General features: G+C 38.1%; 1 protein-coding gene across 1 annotated transcript in view; it reads left to right on the top strand.

Annotated features, from left to right (window-relative positions):
* Window positions 1-25,133, top strand: part of EXT2 (exostosin glycosyltransferase 2) — an 80,337-nt gene that overhangs the window by 40,929 nt on the left and 14,275 nt on the right. The window contains exons 9-10 of the mRNA XM_080394245.1: window positions 7,357-7,546; window positions 20,977-21,143. Coding sequence (XP_080250371.1) covers window positions 7,357-7,546; window positions 20,977-21,143 — 357 coding nt within the window. The remainder of the gene's footprint in view (window positions 1-7,356; window positions 7,547-20,976; window positions 21,144-25,133) is intronic.

Consider the following 25,133-nt stretch of genomic DNA (forward strand, 5'->3'; position numbering starts at 1 on the left):
GCATCGGTACAGGAGGGTGTATTTCCAGCAGGAGGAAGTGTACGGTACACTGAAGATAAATGCTTATGCAGTTAATTCCATACTTAATACATTGCATTGAGGAAGTGATCCAAGCAGTTTTATGTGGTTTTATGGATTGACTGAAGGCTGTTGGCCTTTTCTAAATAAAAAAAGTAGGCTATAAAGTGGATTATTTTCCTACTCGTCCACTATCTTGTTGAGGAATTGGAAGACTAGTAGCATATAACATGCAATATGTTATGGAATAGTACTTGCAATGAAAATGCGCTACAGGTTTTTTCCTCCTTTTAATAAAGAGGGGCAAATGATGTTTTTGGAGCATGAAATTCATTCCTGGATCACTTGACTCCTTTATGTCACAGATAGTCTTTTGCTGCAAGCCTGGGTGTTTAATGCCTCTTGTATTTGTTGGCCCAGCCGTTATCCATTAGGCAAAGGCAATCAGTTACGTTCAAGTAAGCCAGAAAATGATCGGTGCCATGGTGTACGTTCTGATGGTTACCAGTTTGGGCTGGATTAGAACTAATGACCTGGGTTTGAGATGTGATCTGTTATCTTCAATTAAGTACTTTGTTAAGCTCTAATAGAAGCGAATTATTTTCTCACTTGTGCTTCTTTGTAGATTATTTAAATTCCCCTCTTTCTTTGCCTCATACCTTGGCTAACAGGTATAGGTTTCTGAAAAATGAGTAAGATGCAGGGGGTTTCCCAGATTTCTTTAGTTGCATTTGTTGAAATTCTTTCAATCCTGTTTATAATGTAGACCTATAAAACATCAGAGGTTTTTTTTGTTAAGGGCTGCTTTTGAGCTTTGACCTTGGATGATACAGACCATAGTTTAATAATCACTTGAGAATATCACTATGCCGAACAGTAAACATACCGGATTTCATTTGTCCCCATGAGGCAGAAAACAGCACCATCATTTGGTTTAAACAGCCAAAGTAATGTAGTACAAAAAGTGCCATTCATTTTGCAAAGCCTAAGTAGGATGCTCATTTGCAACATACTTTGTGGCCTTCTGCTGAGTACTAGGCAGTTGACACTTGTTAAGCAGTTAAACTATTTCTAAGCTCTTTGGCTAGTATTTTACAGCCCTCAGTCTCCAGATAATGCCACTGTTATAAACTGTACTTCCATCCTAGTGTCATTTCTCAGCTTCAAAGCATTAAGCAAATATTAGCATACACCTTTTTGTTTACCAGTAAATGAGCACAAGCTAGCATGTTTCTGGGCAAGGCACATCTGGGTTTTTTCCATCAAACAGTATTAGGGCTCTGTTCCTGCTGTATTTCCAGCTACCTTGTGTTTGAATCATCTGGGTGAAATTTTGCTTTTTGACTATGTTAGAAGATAGGTATTTTTACTTAAAGAAATTTCAGTTTATTGATATTTTTTTCCATTGTTGATATTATGGGCAAGGTGGGTGTACCACCTGTATTCATCTATAAATACTGGTATTTGTGTGTGTGTGACAAACATGATTTAACAGTTGGTTCTTTAACTTACCTGCCCAGAGATAGGATTCTTCTCTTACAAGTGATAGATAACATCACCGTTCTCTTATGTTGTGTGGCTAATATCTAGTGTGTAGGTTTATTTCTGTTGTAATTTATATCCTTTGAGGCATGAACAACAAAGTTTTGGATTTCCTTAACAGAATTGGAAACTGGTTTTCATATATTTCACTTGAATGATATTTTAGTTCTTAAGACGACACCTAGCCATTTAATACTGTTTTTATTTATAGTTTTATATTGAGTTTATATTCATATTTATATAAAAACTAATAATAGGTTTTATTTCCTCCAAGAGCTTTTCACTTTGTCTTTAGCTTAGAAGTAAGACACCTAAACATACAAGTGAGACACGTGTTTTTAATCTTAGCAAAGCTGTTTTTTGAGATGCATCCAAAGAAAAAGTTTGCTGGCCAAAGACAAGAGTCTCATCATTGCGGTTCTTACCTAGTTTGTTCCACTGCCTGATGCCTCCTGTGGCTTCATAACTGTGCAGCTTTATTGTATGTAATAGGAGTCATTAATGGGGGGAGGGGGAGGGGGGGCAGACAGACTTTGTTACTTTGGATTCCACAAGTCATCTTCTCAGTATTCCCTGTCTTTTCTGGTTTTGGGAGCATGAAAGGTATGTTAAGCTCCATTTTCCCAATTCAGATTATGTCATACCCTGGGTTTTTTGGGTCGGGAGATGCTACATTGACTTACACCAGGAAAAAAAAAAAAACCAAAACCCCATAGAAAAGCATGAATCCTTTTCCTGGTTCTCTTTCAAATTGTTTGAATATTCTTATTAAGGCTATAATATTATAGTATTCTTATTATTCTTACTTTTACAAAAGAATGGCAAGAAAATTAATGGAGGGATTCCAAAAAGCATAAGTATTATGGCAGCTGTAAACATGAACTCAGTTCTTGATAATTCTCTTCTCACTGCAAATGTATTCCTTTGACACGTTATTGACATTAAGGAGTTGAAGAGATGAGCCTGAAGCAGAGTTTTTATATTAGAGAATGTGTTAGGCCAATTAATTCTGTCAGAAGGGCTCAGACGGCTGATTAGATTTAAGCGTCTAGATGCTGCATAATTTAGTGTTATAGTTATGTGATATATTTTGGCAATCAAAATTCATGATTCATGACAGCGTCAGATTTCATCACTCAAGAAGGGAGAGGTAGAAATTCCTGTGTGCCTTGTGACTAAAATTTTTTTTGAGGAGAGTTTATAATCTTCGTCAAAACATGAAATAGTGGCCACTGCAACTTGGCTTGTGATTCTACGGAGTTTAAGCAGTGTGGTTGGCTCTGGAGAAGCAGAGAGGGTTAATTCCTTTGGGTTTGCCCTATGACCACTTGAGGACAGGAAGCATGATGAAATACTTTCTCAAAGTATTCAATAGAAACTTATCATGAATAATTGGAGCAAAATAGAATAAATCAAGGCTTTTTTGGTCTGGTAATTCATAATTGAAGCCACATTGAGGTTAGATTGATATTCAGAACAACCCAGCTGAAAAAGCCTTACCCACAGAGGCCAGGGATGTGTCTCTGTTTTGCTTAGATGTATGGAAGAACTGCTTAGTTCCTGTTTAAGTTGAACACACTGTTGTCTTTGCCTCTGTGCTTTTAAAAGACAGTAAGTTGTTATTCAAACTGTGTAGTTTCACTAATACGTGGTTACAACAAGCAGTCTAGTTGTTGAAAATAAAATACACAGGGAGGAAAGCCCACTGTCTTGTTCATGGGAGCAGTGAAGTTTTATTCTTCTAAAGCGCAGTTGCTGAGATTTCCCCCTAAATGATTGCTGGGAAGTTCTTGACTCTCATACACAGCCTTGTTTTCCTAGAGACCATTCTATGATGCAGTTTGTAATGTGTCTGCTGTGGTTGTCTTAAGTCTCTTTCAGTGGTACTCAGTGTACACTCAAATTTGGGGTTGGACTTTCTCTTAGTTACGGCTGGTGTTTTGCTGATACCTTTGAGGCTCTGCAGCACTGACTAGATTGGCCAGTTCTCAGTCCAGTTGTGTTCACTGACATGAAGCTGCCATCTCTCTCACTTCTGTATCCTGCGAAGAACAGTCGGTCTAAAACTACTCTGCGAACTTGAACCTGAAGACTCCACATTGAGGCCAACCTGAAGCATCCCAATAATGAGAATTCAATTCCCTTGATACCTTGTCCTTAACATGTTAACTTTTGCTATAATAGAATCAAATTTTAATGACCAAGAGAGAGAGGACAGTGTTTGATGTATCTAGAGTAAAGGAAAGTGCCTTATTTCTAAGGCATTATTACACATGCACACTTGTGGAAAGCATGCACAGGACAGCTGCAACAGCCTGAATCCTTTCCTGTATACATACCCATTTCTGAATTCTCTTGTCTCCCCAGCTGTAGGTTATTCGTAAGTTTTCTTTGTCATTCAGGTCCCACTACTTTGGATTTTTGTGTGAACAGCGAAGAGCTGTCAGACAACTGAGACTGCGAGACTTAAGTGACATGAGATTACTCTTAGGAAACTGGCATTTGGACTTGATCCTTCTTGCCCATAAAAATGATTCACAGCAGACAACCCCCATTAATCTTAGATTAATTATCCTGACTCTTCTAATGATATTAGCTGGGGTGGCAAAAGTGAAGGGTTCTCTTATCCATAGCTGAGTGTCAGCACTTTGTCAAAGAAAGGTGATGGATAATCAATCCACTGTTGCTGTTTGTTCTTCTGAAATTGAAAGTTCCAGTGAATTTCCATTGAGAATGTTAATAAAGAAGGTCCTGGAGTAAATGTTCCTTCACCACTTGGTTTCTTGAGTAGTGACGGGGAGAACCCATCCCTATGTCATTATCCATTTCATGCTTTGCTGCCATAATAGAGATTTAATTAGGTTGCTGTTGAATTAATTGCCTGTATGGTTTGCTTTTCCCAAGCAGAAATCTGGAAGACTTTAGCAAATTATGGAGGTTTGAATTTGCCCGATTTCCTGCAGAAAGTGGGGTCAATAGGTCTCAGACTGTAGACACACTCTTCAGGCAGGCAGCAGGGGGTTGGCTCTTAATGGCACTTGAGAGATGCTTAATTGCCTTTTTGAAATGTTTTTCTCAAATGAGAGGCATGGTTCTTCTATCCATTAGTGTGTGTCTACAGGCTTTTCCCTCCGTCCATCATCCTTTAGTAGATGCATGAGCAAAAGCACCTCAAAAGTTGTTTTATTTCTTCTAAGTTATATCCATCAGAGGAGAATTTGCATGCTTTTCTGAAAGTAGTAAAAGTTGGAATTCAAGTAACATACCTAAAACTTAAGTTTTTAAGAGAAAGCATGATAATTTTTTAGGCACATAGGCATGTGTTCACACACATGTGTGTGTATTTTTTTCCTGTAAATACCTAAAATAATCTTAGATCATAGAAAAGGAATAATTCTTTTCCAAGGATATTATAGCAAGTAATTTGTTAGGAAATGCTGTGGCCAGAGAGAAAAAGTTGCTGGAAAAACTTCAAGTGGGAGCCATTAATTTAGGTGGCAATACTCACCTGTAAGTAGTAAATACAGCATTGTTTGTAGATTACCGGTTATTTCTTCTGTAGGGCAGAAACATGACATTTTCTTGGCACTCTGCTGAGTATGATGTTAAACCTGTGCTTCAAGCATTAATGAGAAGAGGTTTCTGAAAGTTGTTTTAAGAAGCTGCTCGACATTACAACGGTCATTTGGGTAACAGCAGTCTTGGGGTGGGGGTTGTGTGGAAACGATTCTGTAAAGCTTTAATGAGATCGATTATGCTCTGGTAACATTTAGATTGTGATTTGCTGTAGGAATTATGGAAGCTGGAGGAAAATCAGAGGGCTGTCCCCATCTGCCACCAGTCATCTTGTAAAATTAGCAAAAGTATGTATAAAAGCTTTAATTTTAGAAAATGTCATAATCTGAAAGCAGATTTGTCTCTGCACATATCAGCAGCTAAAGTAACGGGAATGTAACTTCTGAATTACTGAGTGTAGTCCTCTGCTATCACGGGTAGCCATGTCCCTTTCACGAACCAAAGTTTCGTATTATACTGTTACTATTTCTGTATTATCCTATTGCTCCTGCTTGAACTTCATGCTTTCCGTTAGGAAACAAACAGTTTATGTTGAATGCTGCTTGTACCAGACCTGATAAAGGACATGTAGCTGAAGACTAGTCAGTCTTTCCAACTATTTCAGGAAGCCTGCTAAAAGGTATTACTCCCACTGACAAAATTGTTGCCTGGAACATACCCTTAGACCATCCTGGATAAAACAGGTGCCAGTCTTCCAATCTTCTGCCTCACATATTTATCCCCCTCTTCAGGGCTGATGTGTTCATAGAAGGAAATCATATTAATTGTTTTGTTGGGTGTTTTCTTCTGCTTTACCAAAACGCTCAAAATGGTATGGTCTGTTTTAGTAAATAGGCTCCCTATTCTCCTCATCCTAATAGATGTTCCTCATCATAATGAGGATCTCGTTATGATGCTCATCATAATAGAAGTTATTCTAGAGGTGCCTAACCACTAAACATGAGGAAGGTGATAGTTGGGTGTATAATGTAACCCAAAGACTAATTAAGGAAACAGAAAATTGCTAAGCTTGTTTCCTGCAAATATGAGCTGGTAACTGAGTCTGTAAAATTTGCTTTCTTCCTGATACAAGCAGGCTTATGGTTTGAGTTTAGCAGGAGATTCTCACAGTATTTCTGTAAACTGCTGGCAGTTACTAACCTCTTATGAGTGTTCATAGTTTTTACAGGCTAGGATTCAAGATTTCCCTGCAAAACAGCATCAGTCAGTTTCTGCTTTCCCAGTTCCCCTTTCACCTCATCCCAAAAGGTCTTATTTTTTCCCTGTGCTTCTCTGTCCGACCTGTGCTTGGAACATCAGCTGGAATGGAAAAATTGAGACTGAAATGCTGGTATTTTCATTCCTATCGAATGGCTCCTTCACTGCTTCCTCCCCCACATACGCTGTCAACTCCAAAGGAGGTTGGCACATTCAGCAAGAATTTAGTTGTCTGTCTTGTCTTTTGCCGGCTGAGCTGGCTTCCTTACGTTGGCAGCATATTGAAGTAAGACCTTTAAAGTCTTAAAAGGGGTGTCCTAGTTGAAGTTCATGAGGAGTAAATAACTTTCTGAAATTCATCTTTGCATCTCATGCCTCTTTTATTTTGTGTGTGTGTGTGTGTGTGGTTTTTGGTGTTTGGGGTTTTTTTATGCAACAGATGTTTTTTTTCACCACCGAACAAACGGTTTTGTGGAAGCTAGTACATTATTCCTCTTAGTGCCTGCTTTTGCCTTTTTTGCTTGGGTACACACTTCGTGGTAGGCTTATGATTTTGCTGCTTTGACTTTGTTGTTGTTAACTTTCTTGCTTCTGAAATTGTAGTATTAATCAAATTTCTCTTTGTTTAGTGAGTCCTGACTGAAAGTATAAATGTCTTGAAATAGTGATTAGTAAATGAGGATTGAGTCATGCTGGCTGGGTTCAAAATTCACCTTGGTTTTCCTTCTCCACAAATTTATCTGCCTCTTCCACTTCATCTTTTACACCTAAAATCCCTCTTGTTTGCAACATTGCAGCTAGACAGAATTGAAAATGGAATTAAAGAGATTGGGATAAAGGTCTTGAGAAATTGCTGAAGTCCACTGTTGCCAGAATTAAGAGAGTCAACTACCTGATCCAAGCAAATTCCAAATCTGATGGTTATGTCCTGGCTACTTGAATTACTCCTTACTGTAATAATTACTCCCTGCTGTGATAAGTTACTGTAATCAAATTGTTTTCCTGTTTTGTTTTCTTTCACAGAAATGGAGCAGTGTGAGCAACCCACTCTTCCTTCCACTGATCCCACCTCAGTCCCAAGGTTTCACAGCCATAGTTCTGACCTATGACCGGGTGGAGAGCCTTTTCCGAGTCATCACGGAGGTGTCTAAAGTGCCTAGTCTATCCAAATTGCTAGTTGTCTGGAACAACCAGAACAAGAATCCACCAGAAGGTAAGAGCCCATGGTAGGTGTGGTGGATGGAGGAGGGTGAAACTGTGGGGGTAGCATGCCTACTTATACTTGCTGCAGGATGACCTCTCTTCTCCTGCATTAATATGTCCTCAAAAACTATTTCATGATTACTTTCAAAATCACAAATTTGGATTTTTTTTATGGTAATATTTTTGAAAGTGAAATGAGAAAAGCCAAAGTAGATTAAAAGAAAAAAGTGTATCTGTGGTTTTGCTGCTACTTTCTGAACCAAAGGTAACAGAAGCAATACCTACAGAAACATTTCTGTCCTTAACTTTATTTTGAGGAATGGCAAGGAGAAACCCGTCATCGATGTGTCAATGCTTGGTTTTATTTCTCTGTAGGCACTCTGTCATCACATTAAATCCTACTTCTGCTAGGCTGTTTTCTAGGGCAAATGTGCAGAGCAGCAAAGTAGTTTGAATGCTTGGAGCTATAAAATAAGTGAATATTTTGACTGCTGAAGTGAAAACTTGGGATGTTTTGGTTGTCTGAAAGAAGTCACACACCACCAGAGTATCTTATAAAAATGCTACAGCTTGCCCAGTAAGACAAGACATGTGCCTCTGTAAAAAATATTACTGTTTCCAACACATGCTCTTTATAGTCTTTATGTCAGGTGAAGCCTGCGTGATACTTTAGATTTTTTGAATATGTGATTATTGTGAAATGGGGGCACATTCACAGATCTTTTCCCAAATGATTTAAATGTGTAGATTTTTGGAAGATTTGGTTTCAAAAGTATATTAATGACTCCCGTGTCAAGTCAGTGCTGTAAATCTCTGAATTAATTTGTTTAAAATTCAGTAGCTGAGTGCTTTGCTGGCATGGTATCTGCTGGCCAGGCATGCTGCCATACTGTATCCCCTCATGCCAGGACCTGTCTCAGGCTGCCCAGTCCTCACAGCTTGCTGCCTACATTTCCAGACCCAAGATCCTAATCCCATGTTTGTCTGCCTCCTTCCATATAACGCCACTGCACGTGCCATGGCTGCTCTGTCTCCCAGCAGCTCCCTGTTTTCCCGGGCCCAGGCTGTCTGTGTCATGAGATTATGCTGCTATTACTCTTCTCCTAAGTCCTAAAGTTGGTGAATTCCTTTATGAAAGTGGGGTAAATGAGAGAGCCAAGAGGCATTGCCCCATGTAAAGGAAGGTAGCTAGACTTAGCATGTCACAGTCCTCTCCAGTGCCAGGCAGCTGCTCCAACACTGCTTACTTTATTTCAGTGCTTATTGCTTCCTAGGATGAGCTGCATCTGCGTTCCAAACACTAGTACTTAAATCCTGCGGTTTGTTCTGGGCAAGTAAAGCCTCTTCTTATCATTCCTGATTAAATACTGTAGATAGAGTAGCTGTAAATGGTGTACATACAAATCTGTCATTCTCATCTGAAAATGTGGTGATTTTGTGGGACAAGAAATGTTGCCTTTAGGAATAAGTGTTCAAAAAACCAATATGCTCTATCATGGATTCTTCTGTCTACTGTAGTGAATGATGTGTCATTAGGACTCCTTGCTTTGTAATTCTTTTTTCAGAGGCTTCAGCTGCTACAGCTTTCTACTGGTGGAAGTTAGCTATTCTGCATAGCAGCTAGATACAATGTAAAAATTAATCCCTGACCACTTGTCTCAACTTGCCATCTTCTAATAGCTTCTCAGAGCCAAGCTATTGCTACCATTCAGTTGCCTCATTTGCCATTTTGGCAGCTTGCTCCAGTTTAAAGCAGAGTAGCTTTATTGTTTGCTTTAAAAAGTGTTCTGTAATGTTGCTGTGCTAAACACCTCAAGTTTAGAGGTTTATTAAATGTTTTGCAGTCCTTTAGAGTGAGAAGTGTTGTGTATAAATTGATAACTGAATTTTTGCAGTAAGAAATTTTTTCTGAAGACAAAAATGCTTAGTGTTATATTCAGTTATGTGAGCACTGAATGCAGGTGGATTTAACCCAAATGGATTATTTCCACATTTTCCTTGAATGAGTCTGAGATACAGGCGAGTCAAAGCAAATAAATCATTAGAATATTTTTTGTTTGTTTAATCTTTCTGTTAATCTTTCATTTAGACATTCTTGAAAATTAAAGTCTTTAATTTCTTTCTACCTTGATACTACTAAGTCATAAACTATAGTTGGGAAAAAAAAAATAAAAAAAGCTTAGCCTCTAGAGCTTTCAGAATTTGGATTTGAGAGCGCAGTTGAAGGTGTAAGCAATTTTGCCCTTACGTTAGCCTAAGCATTGCGTTGAAGCAAATAACTGTTTGTTTCTAGTGTGCCTTGTCCCTTTATTGCTGTTATAACCATTGCAGTCTCTTGGCCTATGGCTAGAGAGAGGTCAGTTTGATTAAATTAACTTGTTTTATTCCAGATCCATACAGGGCATTCCACTTGGCTCTTCAGCCAGTCTCTCGTCCAGTCTGTCTATTAGTGATCCTAATCCTTGGACTTCAAAGCTTCTGCTGTTTATAGCCTGTTAAAGCCAGGAAGTTTCTGATGGATTAGAGCAAGGAATGAGTTTGAAGTTTGTAATGTGCACCACTGTCACTGATAAAGTCTATTTTATTACCCTACAGTAGTATCTGCACTTTTATGGCTATTCACTTTTAATTGGTTATAGTAAAGCTGAGGTGCTTAACCTCTGAGAGCATCAAGTGCTGTATTTCCTGGCCCTTTCCATGTAAGGGACGTGTTTTGGTACAGAAGCAAATCTTGGCTTTTGTTGTTGCAACCTATTGTGTGTTTGTTTCGTTTTGCATGCATAAGTGGAGGACTGGGTGAGAGACATCTGCGTTGTCTTCCTTAGCAATTGCATTCAGTAAATTGAGAATTGTATTTAGGTCTCCTGAGATGTAGCTGGCATAGTGCCACACAAATATAACATGTGGCTGCCCCTTTCTTCCCTCTGTCAACACCAGAAAAATATTATAACTGAAAATGCCATTGTTATCAAAGGCTGTATGTATTGGAAATAGAGGGAATCTGTCTCTAGGAATGGAAAGTTTTGAAGTACCTGCAAATTCTGAAATTAACAGTGAGTTTTGGATCTGTTTTCTTTTTGTGATTTTTTTTTTTAAATGAATGCTTATGTACTTGTAATAATGCCTTTATGCAATGAAACTCTGCAAACCCAGGACTTTTAAGAGAAAAACCGAATAAAAATGAAATATTCTGTTGTAAATATTGTACAAAATTTAAAAAGCTGCACCCCTCAAAAAATGCAGCATTCCATAAGATAAAAATTCTTTTTTGCTTATCCTCAGCATTTAGTAAAATTTGAGTGAAAAGATCTATTTGTCAGCATGACCTGAAAATGAACTAACGGTGATATTTGTCAGATGAATGACAAGACTGAATTGTGGTCACTGTGCTATCAGTCCTGCTGAGCATCCTGCAGTGCAGGTAGAGGCTGCAGCTGGTCCTGGCTGCTGCACTGCAGAATGACAAAAGGTGTGGGGAACATGCAAGATGGATAGAAACAAACTCCTGCCAAAACTAGGCCTGCTGGGGCAGATGCAGCTCTGATACAACTGAGATTTTTTTTTGTCACATTGGCTGATAATAAATAAGGTAAGCAGCTAAGAGGGCAACAGGTTAATTGAACACCTGACTGGAAAGTTTTCACCAAAATAACATACAAAAGTATAAAGTTGGAGAAAAAGTAGTTATGTGTATATGGGCTAGGAATCAGGAAATTGAAGATTGTTTTTCCCTTTGTCCTCTGAGTTTGCAAGGACCACTCTTGTAACTTAATGTTTGAGAGCTACCTGTGCAAGTCCGAGCTCATTAGACTGCGTGATTCCTTTAGAATCAGTGAAAAGAAACAGGCATCTCAATCTAGCCTGCATCAGGTATTTATTTTACGGTAAACTAAATAATCCATCTAGAAAGTGCCCTTTTTCTTCCACTGAGTGCAGAGGAAACGCAAGGTGACTAGTATGAGCTTAAATGACTGATCTTTGGTCACCTGTCTGCTCTTGAGTTCCTACTTGTTTTGCCATACTGGTACCTGAACACACCATGAAGGACGCACAGGCTGTCTTACAAGGTTCTTGAAAAATAAACAAAAATTGAGCACTAAAAACAGTGTTGTAATTATTTTTCTTCGGTAGATAGTTCTTGTGCTGAGACACTGACCAGACACAACCTCTGCCTGCTGAATGGGAGCTACTCATTTCTTACTGTTCCTTGGTTTCTGTGTCCATAAAATGAATACAACAGTATTGTCTTAGATAAAATGCTTTGAGACCTGTAGTCTAAAACTGCTACATAAGTAGCATTATTCATGCCATTATTATTAGGTAGATGCCAAGATTTCTAATTAGAAAGGTAACTTCTGCATTGAAATCAGAGTAAAATATAAATACATTTAAAAATAAAACTGCTTTTTGTAGGTTTAATTTAATGTAAGTACCTTCAAAACATTTACGAATGTGTATCCTGGCTATATAACCAGTAGGTTAACTGGTTATTCCCATTGTACAGCTTTAGAAACAGGTACACAGAGGTGAAGTCTTCACCATCACTTAGTAATTCAGCTTCAGGACAAGGAATTGATTTAAGAAAATTCTGTGCCTTGACCTTTCTTTTGCTTAGTTGAACTTGCTGCCTTCCCATACTTTCTGTTTGAGAGGTATCATAGACATAGGTGTGTGTAAAGGGTGGAAGCTATACTGTGTATTTTGAGGTCATTGCTGAATCTGTGTGTAGAAGTAGGAACACCACTGTGATTTGGGTGAGACTGGAAGCCAAGGGTCTAGTCTTTTGATTTTGAACTCAAAATATGAGCTGTGTCTTAGGAAAAAAAAATACAACTGCAACCGATGAATCTATGAAAACACAGATATCTTGTGCAAGTTTTCAGAGTGCTTATGGTGATAAAAATATTGGATCTTATATGTAAAATAGCAGAGAGAAAATAACACAGATGATTACGATTTTAATCTGGAACTTTAAGGCTTTATAGAATCATCTTGCTGATCTAAAGGGCTCGCTGGATTTAGGGTATATGATCTTTACTATGTGTCATTGGCTGAGTTTTGCATATATCTTCAGCTATACAGGGTATGCAAGAAGCCTGTCAACACAGCAGTAATGTCAGCAGGCCCATGACTGCATGTATAATATTAATAAAAAGATTAAAAGCTTTGAAATATTACAGGAAAAAAGCCCATTTTTTTTCAGCACTCATTCTGCATTCATTAAAATAAACATTGTGGTCCGAGTGCCTGCTGCTGGGAATATTTGCATAGAGAGGATGTTTTTTCATTTTCTCCATCAGCCAAATACTTTTACCCTTTAATTTGTATTTGTCTAAATTACTAGTTCTGAAATGCAAGAAAATAGTCTGTGATAGAAATTTCCACTGGTGTTTCATCACATTTGTTTCTGACATTTGAAGAAACCATTTTGTCTACCACATCACTGGTATAAAAATGTATAAATGCATTACTGTTAGTAAATACACAATAAGCTACAAATTGTGTGTGGTAGCTTGATTCCTTTTTAGGTTCAGTTTTATAAAAATGTAAAGTGTATTGTAAAGAATGTGTACTTTCTGCCTAGTCGTGTTGGTAGTGGCTCCTGGAACTAAGTTGCTGATAAACTTGCAATAAGGTACAGGCTATAAGGGTTATGGGTATTACTGCAATCATCATATTTGTATTTTAGTCTGATACTATTAATGGACAACACTGATATAAAACAGTGGGGATACGGAATTTGAGTATCCTATGGCTGAATCTGAAGACAGTGTTAACTGAAAAAAAACCTTTTTTTAAAACAAACCAACTTCGTGGTGGTTTTTGTGTTTTTGCATACTGTACCTTCAGTAGTCAGCACTGGTAGGAATGTTTTTTTTTTAACTTCTCTTTAGGTTTTGAATTAATTCGGCTTCTTGATGATGGACTTAATGCCATTTTCCTTGATTAGCTAGAGAACTGTCTCGTGATGGTTTTAGTCTTCTGTGAATTATCTTACAAACATTTTGCAGTGTTATTTCCCAAGGAAGTCTAGAAATTTAGCTTAACAAAATCGGCCTCTAAATAATGTCCTAGAAACCAATATGCTATTTTGTTATATATAAGAGGAATTCTATGCATTACTGTAAACTAATATAAGCACTCTAATGTAAGTAGAAAACACCTGTTTGAACAGATAGTTTTAAGTTGAAGCAGTTGAAATTCTTGGACAGACTTTTTCAGTGAGCCATTATTGAAAGAATTCTGGTAATAAATAGGTGTAAGATGCTTGGTAGTGATGTTTCTGACAGTTTTTTGAAACTTCAGATTCCAGCTAAGTTCTGCCAGTCAGTCTTTGAGGCTGAAAAAGTACTTGTTAGGCTTCCATCATCCATGTTTAGTTAATTGAATTCATGTAGACTACTATAGATCAATTAGAATGAGCATCAAGTAAAAGATCAGGTATGAGAGTTGAGTGTGGTGTATGGGATTCAGTACATTACAGGTACATACAGAGGAGTGTGTTTGGAAATGTTTTCTGCCAGCTTTTAGTTGATCTTGGTCTACTTTGCACAACTTCTGGAAAGGCTTTTCCTTTTTATAGTTCCAAATGGGCTCCACAGAAGTTGTGGGAAGTCAGAGCTTAACGTGAATTAATACTCTGGTGCCAGGTTATCAGTAGTCACGACATAGTCCTAACTATTGTTACTGAGGAAGTAAAACAGGAAAAGCATGTAAGTATGAGTATCTTTGTATAAGTCATTAAAATGCCATTATTTTAGCCAGTTTGTGATAGTGTTCTTAATACTGGCAAGCATTCAGTTCTTGCCATCAAGAGTCTACATTGTATTCCCAGCTCCTCATTATCCTTAGTGCTTCCAACTGCAAATGCAGCAAACCATCTGCACTCACGTATCACTTACTATTTTTGAAATTGGTACTACTTAGAATGGATGTCCCAAAAATATTGGTTAGCTCTGTATAGCAGCTGTATTGATTCTCACTGGAAACGAATGATGATAATTAGAGCAAATAATTCCTGTATAAATACACTTGTCTGCTGGCTAGATAGATATAATGCATCTGCTCCTAAAGGAGACCTTCAGATCCTATTAAACTTCCCAGTTTCTCAGAAGCAAGGATACAGAGAATGATGCTATTTAACAACATGACGGTGTCATTTCTCTTTGAAAAGAGATAATATGCTCCACAGAAATATTACTCTGTTATTTTTATGATCCTTCTTTTATGTATGATGTAGCAGTTCATTTAGAGCTGAGAAAGAGGGCTGGATTTCAGACTAAGAATTCATTTTTATATATAAGCATTTTGCAAGCTTATGTTACTTACATTTTTGTTACAAACATCTGATGGCAAGCCTAGATAGGAAGGTGTGTGGCAAATGAAAAGTTTGGTTTTGTGTGAGAGGGTATTCCTTTAGGTTATAATGAAATTGCCCCCCTCTCGTGATTGTCCTCCTTTCTCTTCCTTATGTCTTTCATATAATTCACTGGGAGTTGTAGCTGACAAATGCATATTTAGAGGATGGGGGTTTTGCTGCTCTTCTGTATTTTTTAAATGGGAATGTAATTATGGTATTTTTGATCCTGCAGTTTGCAGAAATCATCTTGAAATCATGCTTGAAAATTTTGCTTTTAGGACTTAATAGTGGGATTGCGGGCTGGCCAGAAATACATCCATGTATACGGCTGTTAGGGATCGTAAGCACATTAGAAGTGGAAGCTGCATTTGGCAAAGTTGGGAAACTGCTGATTTTGTGTTTAGAAGACCACATGCTGTTTTCTGTGGGCAGCTCCTGCAATCAGTGCATCAGTGGTCCTAAACAGCACAAAGTGCCAAGAATGCCCTGAGTCTGGTTGCCAAAGAGCAAGTATAACACTCTTCTCTCTAATTATTTCAGTATGATGTGCAACAGGAGGTGCCTGTCATTCTCTTCAGGTTCTGTATGTACATAGACTTCTATACACTCCAGAGAGCTTTATTTTCATATTTTACCTCTGTTGCATCACATGAAGTCCTCACTGGTTTTAAAATGCACGTTTGGACTGGGAATTTTTTGACTCTTGTATGCTTAAAGGTTCTCATCTTGTAAGATTTCATCTGCCTTCTTATCTTGGTTGTCTGTTATTTTTGTCATACTGTTAAATGATGCAGTGCCCACTTACTGTAAGAATAAAGCATGTGCTTTTGCCTTGGTTATAATAAAATCTACTAGGCTGAGAATTTCCCCCCTATATGTTTTGTTAATTACTGAGGTTTCTTATAACTTTCCAAGCAGTTTCCAAAAATTCAGAGCATGGTATTACAGAAGTGGCAGACCCTGTCTCTGACTACTCTGTAAGCCACATTCCTTCTATAAGTAAAAAAGTACAAATACTGTTCTTTTGTGGTCTTTTAAAATAAGTGTAGACGGTTCTAACCTTCCTGATGGATTATAAAACTTTGATTTCCAAAGTACTATTGTATTTGTTTTATTGACTATGTATTTCTTTTGGAGTTCCTGCAGCAGGGCTGATTTTGAATACTTGTATCTCTGAGTGGAGCCTGCTGTGCGTTGTGATAGTCATTTCTGCCCAGGCTGCTGAGGTGGTTACCCAGGTGTCATTGTGTCATGATGTCTCCCTCGCTTCCATCTCTGTAGCTGCAGCAACCTTCAGTGTCAGATCAGCCTCTAGGCAGCAAGTGGTCTTGCACTTCCTTTCATTTTGCATGCTGCAGCGTAACTGGTACCCTAATGTCTTATTCAGAGTTTTTTCAAAATGTTGATGTTTTCTATTCATTAATTTAAGTCCAAATTCAAAAACTTTGTATAATGTTTCTGAAAGCACTAAATATTTTACAGTAACATACCTCTTTTTGAGAATTGGTCATCTTGAGAGACTTTCAAAGACCTTAGTAAATCATGTGGATTTAAGAGGATTTGATGACATCTGAGATACATACTAATTATAATTAGATTACATCTTCATTTTTCATATACTTTTCATTACTTTTTCGTCTGTTACTGTATTTTTATGCAAGTGGCATGTCTGTTAGTACGCTGTCAAACAGTTGATTTTCCAAAGAGCTAGAAATTTAAAGTGTCCATGCTTGCTTGCTTTTCTGAATTACTGTTTTTCAATCCTAGTGACTTTTGAACTTCAATTTTTGTTTCAGTGCATTCCCACACTGAAATAAGATCTTTGTTGCCATTTGGTTGTCTTTTTTATGTGTAGCAGGCCTGAGAGGAAGAAAAGCCCCAATAAGAGAGTGCTTAACATGTATAAAATGTGAACTTTGTCGATACTTGTCAATACAACTTTATAAATGCATACATACCTATGGTAATTCTGTTTGCATCTGAAACACTCGTGACAGTAGAGTATTTTGAGTATCTAGCAGGCTGCTTAAAATTTTTTAGTACCAATACTGGGTTTATAATTGGATAATTGTAGGCAATTAGCCTGAGGCCTTTAAGTAGTTTGCAGACATTAAGCAGTGTACAATCTTTATGAGGCCATAGTATGTGTCTTTGTGAGGTACTTGTAACTGTCTTATAATGTGGATACCTGCATGTTGTATGATAAACCAGTAAGAAAGCAGTGAGCTGACTTGAGAATACTGATTTGTAATAAACAGTTCCAGTCGTTGAGTGTTACTGCCTCCTGAGGTTAGGATGACTAGTAAGATGAAAATTTCATTTCAGTGGTGTCCTGCTGGAATCATTGTTTCAGGTTATAGTTCAAGCAAGGCATTTCAAAGACCTTACAATACTGAGAATAAAATGAGCTCACTGCACTGTAATTGGAATCCATGGCTCTTGAACATTTTTGTTGTGGCCCCAAGGAACTTGCTTTATCTCCCCAGCTGCTGGCTGACTGTGACTTTCATTGGAGCCCATCAGTAACGTGGTTGAATCCTTCTGACTGACTACTAATCGTATCACAGGCTACTCAAGTGTGCATCATTGTATGGGCTGATGCCTCTTGCCTTCTACTAGAAAGGAGGTGAGTAAAACTGACAAGAACCTGAATACCTGTCAAATACAGGCCATATTCTGCAAGACCACCCAGATAAAGGTAGATTTTTTACAGTCAGTTTTTCAATCTCACAGGGAAAACCTCGGGGTAGGAGACTGAATACAAATTTTGCCAGTAAATATCACTCTGTATTTCTTCTCCTTTCTTTGGCCATCCATGCATGGCAATACTTCTTTCTAAAATACAGCTCCAAGAAAACCTGACTTTTGAAGACTTTTTACTGTGGTTTGGAAATACTGCTTTGTTTTCCCAGTGAAGTAGTGTTTGGACTCTGGTGTCTTTAAACAGTGTGTAGCTCTTGTGCTTTATTTGAGTGTTGTGTGAGCTGTTAAATCTGAGAGGCCCAGTGGCAGTGAGGACGTGGACGTTCGTTCCTGGGAGAAAGTTTTGCTTGTACACGTTGGAATGAAGCAGCTCCTCTTCTTCTATGGTAGTAACTATCTTCCCAGTGCAACAGACTGACAGTGGAAACAGGACAAAGCTGTCTTGGGAGCAGACCTGATTCTGGGTTATTATGGGATTGGAAGTGTGTGTGCATAATTGTATCGTGTTGTAACCTATTTATTTTTGGTGTTGTCTGTCATCCAACATTCTTCAGATCTTTCTGCTGAGAACACTTCCAGAATTTCATTGTGTTATTGTTTGCAAACTAAAACCATTTTTTCAGGCTAGGTTTTCTCTTATCTTGGCCCTTACAGTGGCTTTTTTCATTGATACCCGTTTTTACCTTCCTCTTTTCATTCTCAAAACACACAAACAAGGATATTACTTCCTTGTGCTATTTTCTGAATTTCTGTATTCAGTCCCCATGTCTTAGTAGTTTGCATCCAAAGTTCCTATCTCATCCTGATGACAGTCGTCAACAGTGTCACTGTTCACAGATTCAGAGTTCGAGGCAGAAGGGGTGGGAAGATCATCTGCTTTGACCTATAAATAAATCATGAGTCACTACATTACCTTTCCTTTCAATCCAGTGGCTTCTAACTTGAGTGCATCTCCTATAATAATACCCAGTCTTGTTGAAAGACAAGATGTACAGGGTCAGCTGCTGTCCTTGTTAACTTCTTCCGGAGGTTAACCACTGTTAACTGTTTAAAATGTTTTCCTTATTTATACTTTGAATTTGCCTGGCTTCAGATTCCAGTCATTGTTTTTCGTTATGTCGTTCTCCAGTTGGTTGAAGATATGTGGCATTTTTCTTCCTGTGTAAGTACTTGTCCATGTTAATCAAATCCACTTTTTTGTTCCTTCTTTTAGTAAGCTAAACAAGATGATCTCCAAGTTCCACCATATAGCATTTTCTCCTGCCCTCAGATAACGTGGTTCTTTCCTGCACCATTTCCAGTGTTTTAATATGCTTTGCAAAATACAACCACCACAATCAAACAGTATTTTAGCATCTATCTGCTCATGTCTGCATACAGGGAAAATTGCCTTCCACTTCCCCGCCCCCCCAATTTCTTACTACTTACCCATCTACATCTGCAAAAATTACATTAATCCATTTTGCCCCAGCAGCATGCAGAGAACCACTCTGACCCCCTAATCCTTTTCAGCAACTGCTTTTAGGTAAAAAAGTTGTCTTAGTCCTAGTGTTTCACTGTGTGTTGAGTTGTGTCAGTCTGGTTTTTGTTCAAATGCACCTAGTTTGCTAAGCAGTCCAGAGTGCTTTGTACATCTCCAGGCTTTGCGTCACTTGCAGATTGCAATGGCATTTTATATATATTTCAAACCACTGACAAAAATTTCAGTGCCTTCAGACCCAGTGTCAGTTCTTACAGACTTCATTTACCACAGAATCACTTCAGGTATTTGTACATATTGATGAGACTGTCCCTGAGCCTTCTTTTCCCTAGGCTAAACAGTCACAGCGCTCTCAGCCTTTCCTCATAGGAGAGATGCTCCAGCACCTTCATCATCTTTGTGGCTCTTTGCTGGGACTCTCCCTAGTATGTCCATGTGTCTCTTGTACTGAGGAGTCTAGAACTGGACACAGTACTCCAGGTGTGGTCCCACCAGTGCTGAGCAGAGGGGAAGGATCATCTCCCTCAAGATGTATCCTTATGCATATTTTCATTTGACACAGAGAACAACTTACAAATTCTCTGAGCAGTCACTTTGTAGTTGATATAATGTATTGTAGCGTATTTTTCTTATCATACACCACTGATGCCCACTCTGTTTCACCAGTGTAGGAAACTCAAGTGTTCATCTGCTGTTCACAAGGTACTTAGACTCATCTTATAATGCTCTCTTTTCTCTTGAATGTTCATTAAAATTTATGTGAAAGCTGGAATAAACCAACAAATCACATTTGTACTTGTTTAGCTATTTGTTTAGCTACTAATTAAATCACTTTTTGATGAACTGGTGCTTTTGGAATCATCATACTGTAATAATGACTACTGTTAAGCTTTGTGCTAGAAAATGTATGTGGCTAAATATATGCATTTAAAATTAATATTTAATATTTGGTCCTTAGTTGTATTTCTTTTAGCTTGGTGCTCTATACCTATGCCTGCAGTTAGACTTTTGAGGGAATAGAATAGGATTTTGAAAAACTTTTAATACATGCAAAAGCCTGCACAAACTGTTAATGTGACACTTCAGGTGCTACATGTTACACGCATAACAAGAATTGGAAATCTAATCCCATTGTAAAGTGGATTGGATCCAGTTTTGTATCTACAGGGGGTTTTGTTGCTAGTTAAACATCACTGGACTTGCAAATGTTCATGATGATGTACACCAGTGCTCTATTCTGCTTGTAAGGATGCTGTCAGGCACCAGTAGAATCCTTTTGCATGTATCTAGCTTAAATTACTGCCATGATTTAGGACTTTGAAGATGAAAGAAATTACTCGTACACAGAATCTAACCGTCAATAATGATTAACATTTTAGGTGTATCTAGATTTTTAATTGATATAATAAAACTTACCCTTCTCAGTACTTGTTAGAACTCAGCATTCTTTTTCAAATTTTTTGTGACCCTGGACTTGCTGTCAGTGATTGTATCTGCTGCTTCAGATTCTTTTAAGTAGTTGCAGTTGAGTAAAATATGTGTTCTTGCTGTGTGCCCTAAACCAGTACATAGTATCACTGAAGTCTTGTTAAGTGATGATTTGCACACTGCTGTTTTGGGCAAGCTATCCCCCATACAGCTGCCTGTGAAACAATCTGTAGAGCATAGAGGGAAATGGATCTGAAGTTCTGTCTCTTGCATTCTTATGCTTATGTGTTTGCCTAACTGAAATTCAGGTGTAAATTGGCCATTAAGCAGCTTTTCTTTTTTTCTTTTTTCTTTTTTTTTTTATTAAGGGGTGAAGAAAAAAAAAGAGGAGAAGCTAAGACAGATGTGCAGACTTGTTCAGAAATAAAGTACAATATTGAATTATATTTCTTTTAATTTTTCTTTCTAGATTCCCTCTGGCCGAAGATTCGTGTTCCCCTGAAAGTTGTTAGGACTGCAGAAAACAAACTTAGTAACCGCTTCTTCCCCTATGATGAGATTGAAACAGAAGCAGTGTTGGCTATTGATGATGACATTATTATGCTAACCTCAGATGAGCTCCAGTTTGGCTATGAGGTAAAAGAATTGGGTTTTTCCTGTCTCTTGGGCTGTCCACTTCAATGTTATGTGTGTATATAAAGTGGAAGAATCACTGCACAGTCTGCTGATTCAGTTTGTTGTATCGCTCTTTACCGTAACAATTCAATGCTGACCAAAGTATTTTTCCAGATAGTCATTACTTCATGGAAAAAAGTGCTAATAGAAATTTTTCGGTAGCTGGCATAGTAATGCCAAGAGACTCCAGAAAATGTTGTGCAAGTGGTATAATGCAAGCAGTCTGGAGATTGAATTGCATTCTTCCTAGTAGTTTCAAACAGTTTTCAGGCAAATCAGAAGTGCTATCCAAGTTAATGTGTCTTGATGGACAAGACAAGTTTCAGAGATTAAGTGTTGGGAACAGAGAAGGCCTCTTGAGGACATGCCAAAGTAAGGTGGAGTGCAATGAAAAGAGGAACTGAAGAATGTCAAGGAGGGGATGCATGTATCGTATGCTTGAAATGGCAAAGCTTCAACAGCTGCTGTTGTAGTGAGGGTATCAACAAAAAGAAACTTTGTCCAAATCCGTTACCCATGGCAGTATGAAGAGGTGACAGCCTTTACAGGCATGTTTGTTAAAAAGTGCACTTAAAGCAAAACTGTTGTCTTCCTTCCAAAACTTTGCTTTGAATGAGTTAATTTTTGTCTTCTATTTGTGTTTGAGCATATGACACATTCCATAATCTGACATTACTGTTATATGTGCGTATTTAAGACAAACATACTATATTTGTAAATAAATCAGAAACATCAGAAAGAGTAATATATTTTAAGAAAGATTTGAATCATTCAGTCACACCTGTATCTGCAATACGTATGATGCCCAACGATGTTTTGCTCTTGATGAGAGCTAGAACAGGAAGCTATTCCATAAATTGAATGAAATAATGAAAATTTCTTTTCTAAAGGGTAGAAAGCAAACTAAATGGGGTAGTTGTCTCATTTTTAACTATCGAAGTGTAGCTGTTAACACAAGAAGGTATTTTCAGATGTTGAAAGTATTTCTTTAATGTGAATACATATGTGGTAAAATAGGTCTCTTTCTCCCTCTCAAGTGAAAGAGGCTGTTAGCAAGTAACGAGCTTTGGAATCAAGAAACGACTTGCGGTAATGTAGGTAAGCTGATGTAATAACAAAGATGTTAAGCAGTGGAGACAGAGGTTTAATCTATCATGTGTGTCTCCAGAAAGGAAATACTTCCCTTGCCAGGTTAAGAGTAACGGGTTAGTACATGAAGTGTGAAAGACAGAATGAAGAGAAGACAACTGAAAGAAGGGGGGGCTTGGCCACATACGCCTTCTCTGTACTCCGCTGTCTACACTGAATGTTTTTAAGCACTGCACTGCAACATCAGAGCTATCAGATGTTGGCAGTTCTGCAAGCTGGCTTACTTTTTTTTTGTCTGTGGTGCTTATAACTACTAGTTTTGAGGGCGAATTGATGGGAAGAAAGGTAGCAAATCCATAACGTACATGTTGTGTAAATCCTGGCTCCATTTGCAGTTTGATTTTTCACTTTCATCACGCTGTCTCAAGGTAAATAAAAATAAGTTCTATAAAAACCAAAGTAACTCTGTAAGTAGTTCCAAATGAATCTCTGCTACCAGAAAAGCAGGCTTGGAGAGCTTCGAGGCAGAGATTCAGACTGTAGCTGAGTTTCAACTGTGTCAGCCAGAGGTTGTCAGGAGTAGAACTGTGGTGCTCATGTGTCTGAAGTGTTAATTTAAACATCCTCAGTGGGGAATATCCATAACTTCATGTATATCGAGCTTGGTCACTTAGGCAGGAGAGGGTTATCCTCATGAAAAAAAAAAAAAATGAGGCAAAGAAAAGTTGACATGAATTCCCCTGTAGTCAGTATGATTGGGTGGCGGTTGGGACTTAGAACTCTTCATCCCCAGTCTAGCTGTTGGACTGTGCTGGCTAATATATTGGCCTTCTGTGGACCATATGCATTGGTTGCAGGGACTATCTGAGCAACAGTTCTTATATTCAGTGTGTGAATGTAACTGTTTGGTCAAGAGATTGTTTAGTCTGGCAAACTGTCGCTTTTGCAAGTTTTTTGCATTTTATTATAAATCCTATTCCTTTTTGATTCTGGGAATTCAGCTTACACAGCCACATCGATGGAAAATTAAAATGCCTTATTGAGCAGACAGTTGAGACAAACCTGTGGGTTTGAATCCTTATATTTTGAGATTACTCTTTTTTCCCCCACTGTAAAATAAATGAATAGAGATGTCTTTGAATGCACAAAGCGGATTATTTTATAAATACACAGTTTTCCTGTATAGAGGGTGGGTGATGTAGTTCCTACTCTTGGCACAGAAATCAGGGGCTGAAGATTGATCTTTCCTGTCCCTGAGTGTCTGTGACTTGCTTGACAGGCCTGAGCTGGATCCCAGATGTTTAAATTGTCCTCAGCCTGTGATAATTTATTTATCTGTTTATGTGTGTTACCAGAACAGTATCTCTCAAGCTCTTGACTCGTTTTCAGGGGAATCCAGAGGGAACAGTAGCAGCATATAATGTTACTAGAAAGTTTTCTTTTAAGAGTACGTCTGCTTCTGCTTTGGTCATAAGAAGGGCTGGAAACGTGACATTCAGTAATTTTCTTTTCTTCTCCTGACGTCCTTGAGACTTTACATTAAAACATGTGGCAAAACCCCCTCTGTCACGGCTTGTCTGAATGTATAGAGCAAGCCTAAAAAAAACCAGAAAACTTTGATCTCTGTACACTTTCAGCCATAAAAAATTATAGTAACACTCAAAGTGTCAGACATTTTTTACTTGTTAAAAGTGAACTATTATGGTACAGTGATTTATGACATTGCGTAAATCTATTGGAGCAAGCAGAAAAATAGTCCCTATGTGCTGCTGTATTAAGGTAGCAGAAGAATACTCGTGACATTCTGACTTTGAAAAAAGTATTTCTGTTAAGTTACATGGTGAAATCACAGGCATGACTTGGGGCACTAGAGAAAAAGCTGTTAGGGCTAGACGACTTCTTCCCCGCTTACTGGTCTTTGGTGTTCACGGAGGGAGTATTAGAGAGACCCAAAAAGAGGAGCAAGTATTTAGATTATCATAGTCTTAAAAAATTAAAGCAGAACCATTGCCTGCTCCTGAAGTGTTTGGTATTTGAATGAGAGACTGACAGCATGTGTTGTGTTCCCACCTCTGCGTCTCAGCTGTCCTCGGGGCAGATGGCTTAGCATTTCTGTAACCCTGAAAAGTGGGAATAACAGTTTCAGAGTATGAGGTTAATGAAGATTTCTTATTATGTACTTAGGCAGCACTTTCTCCTTACGAAGAAAAAGTATTTTTATTACAGCAAGATTAGAAATAATCTAAATTGGGATTATTGCTCTGAGTCCGTGGTTTTTGTTCATAGAAAATATTGTTTGGTGCATTGCAAAGTTGTGTTTTTTCTGTTGGAAGCTTTTTGTCTTTTGCTAGTAGATGATCTTATTCTGTCTCGGAGCTGTTTTTCAGTGCTTCATGTCTCTGGCATTCTTTTTTAAAAAAATCAGCTCTCTGATGAATTGCATGTTTCTCTAGGCTAAAATCATCATAAAGTTTGAATGCCTTCTTTAGAAGAATGCTTCCATAGCCATTTTCACTGTTAAAAGGGTATTTTTCAGCATTCCTTTGTAGGAGGAATAATGTAAGTCCGCTTACCAAAAAACCTATCCATGGGTAACTGCTGGCCACATTCAAAGCCTTTCTTCATGTTGAAGTTATTTTACAAATTGTGCGCATGTAAAGCATCGCTTATCTTTTAATGGGCTTTGTGGTTACATTTTGTTTTATTTTTTAGTAATAGCACAAGCCATCCCTTTGAGGACGGGGGGAGAACTGGGGCTCTGGGAGGAGAGAAGGAATACTGATTGGTTGGGGTTTCTTTCATTTGTAGACGATAGTCAGTGTTTCATTCTTACAATGTTGCCATGGTAGCTTTGGAGACACT

Source organism: Falco punctatus (genome assembly GCF_963210335.1).
Source record: "Falco punctatus genome assembly, chromosome: 7".
Lineage (NCBI taxonomy): Eukaryota > Metazoa > Chordata > Aves > Falconiformes > Falconidae > Falco > Falco punctatus.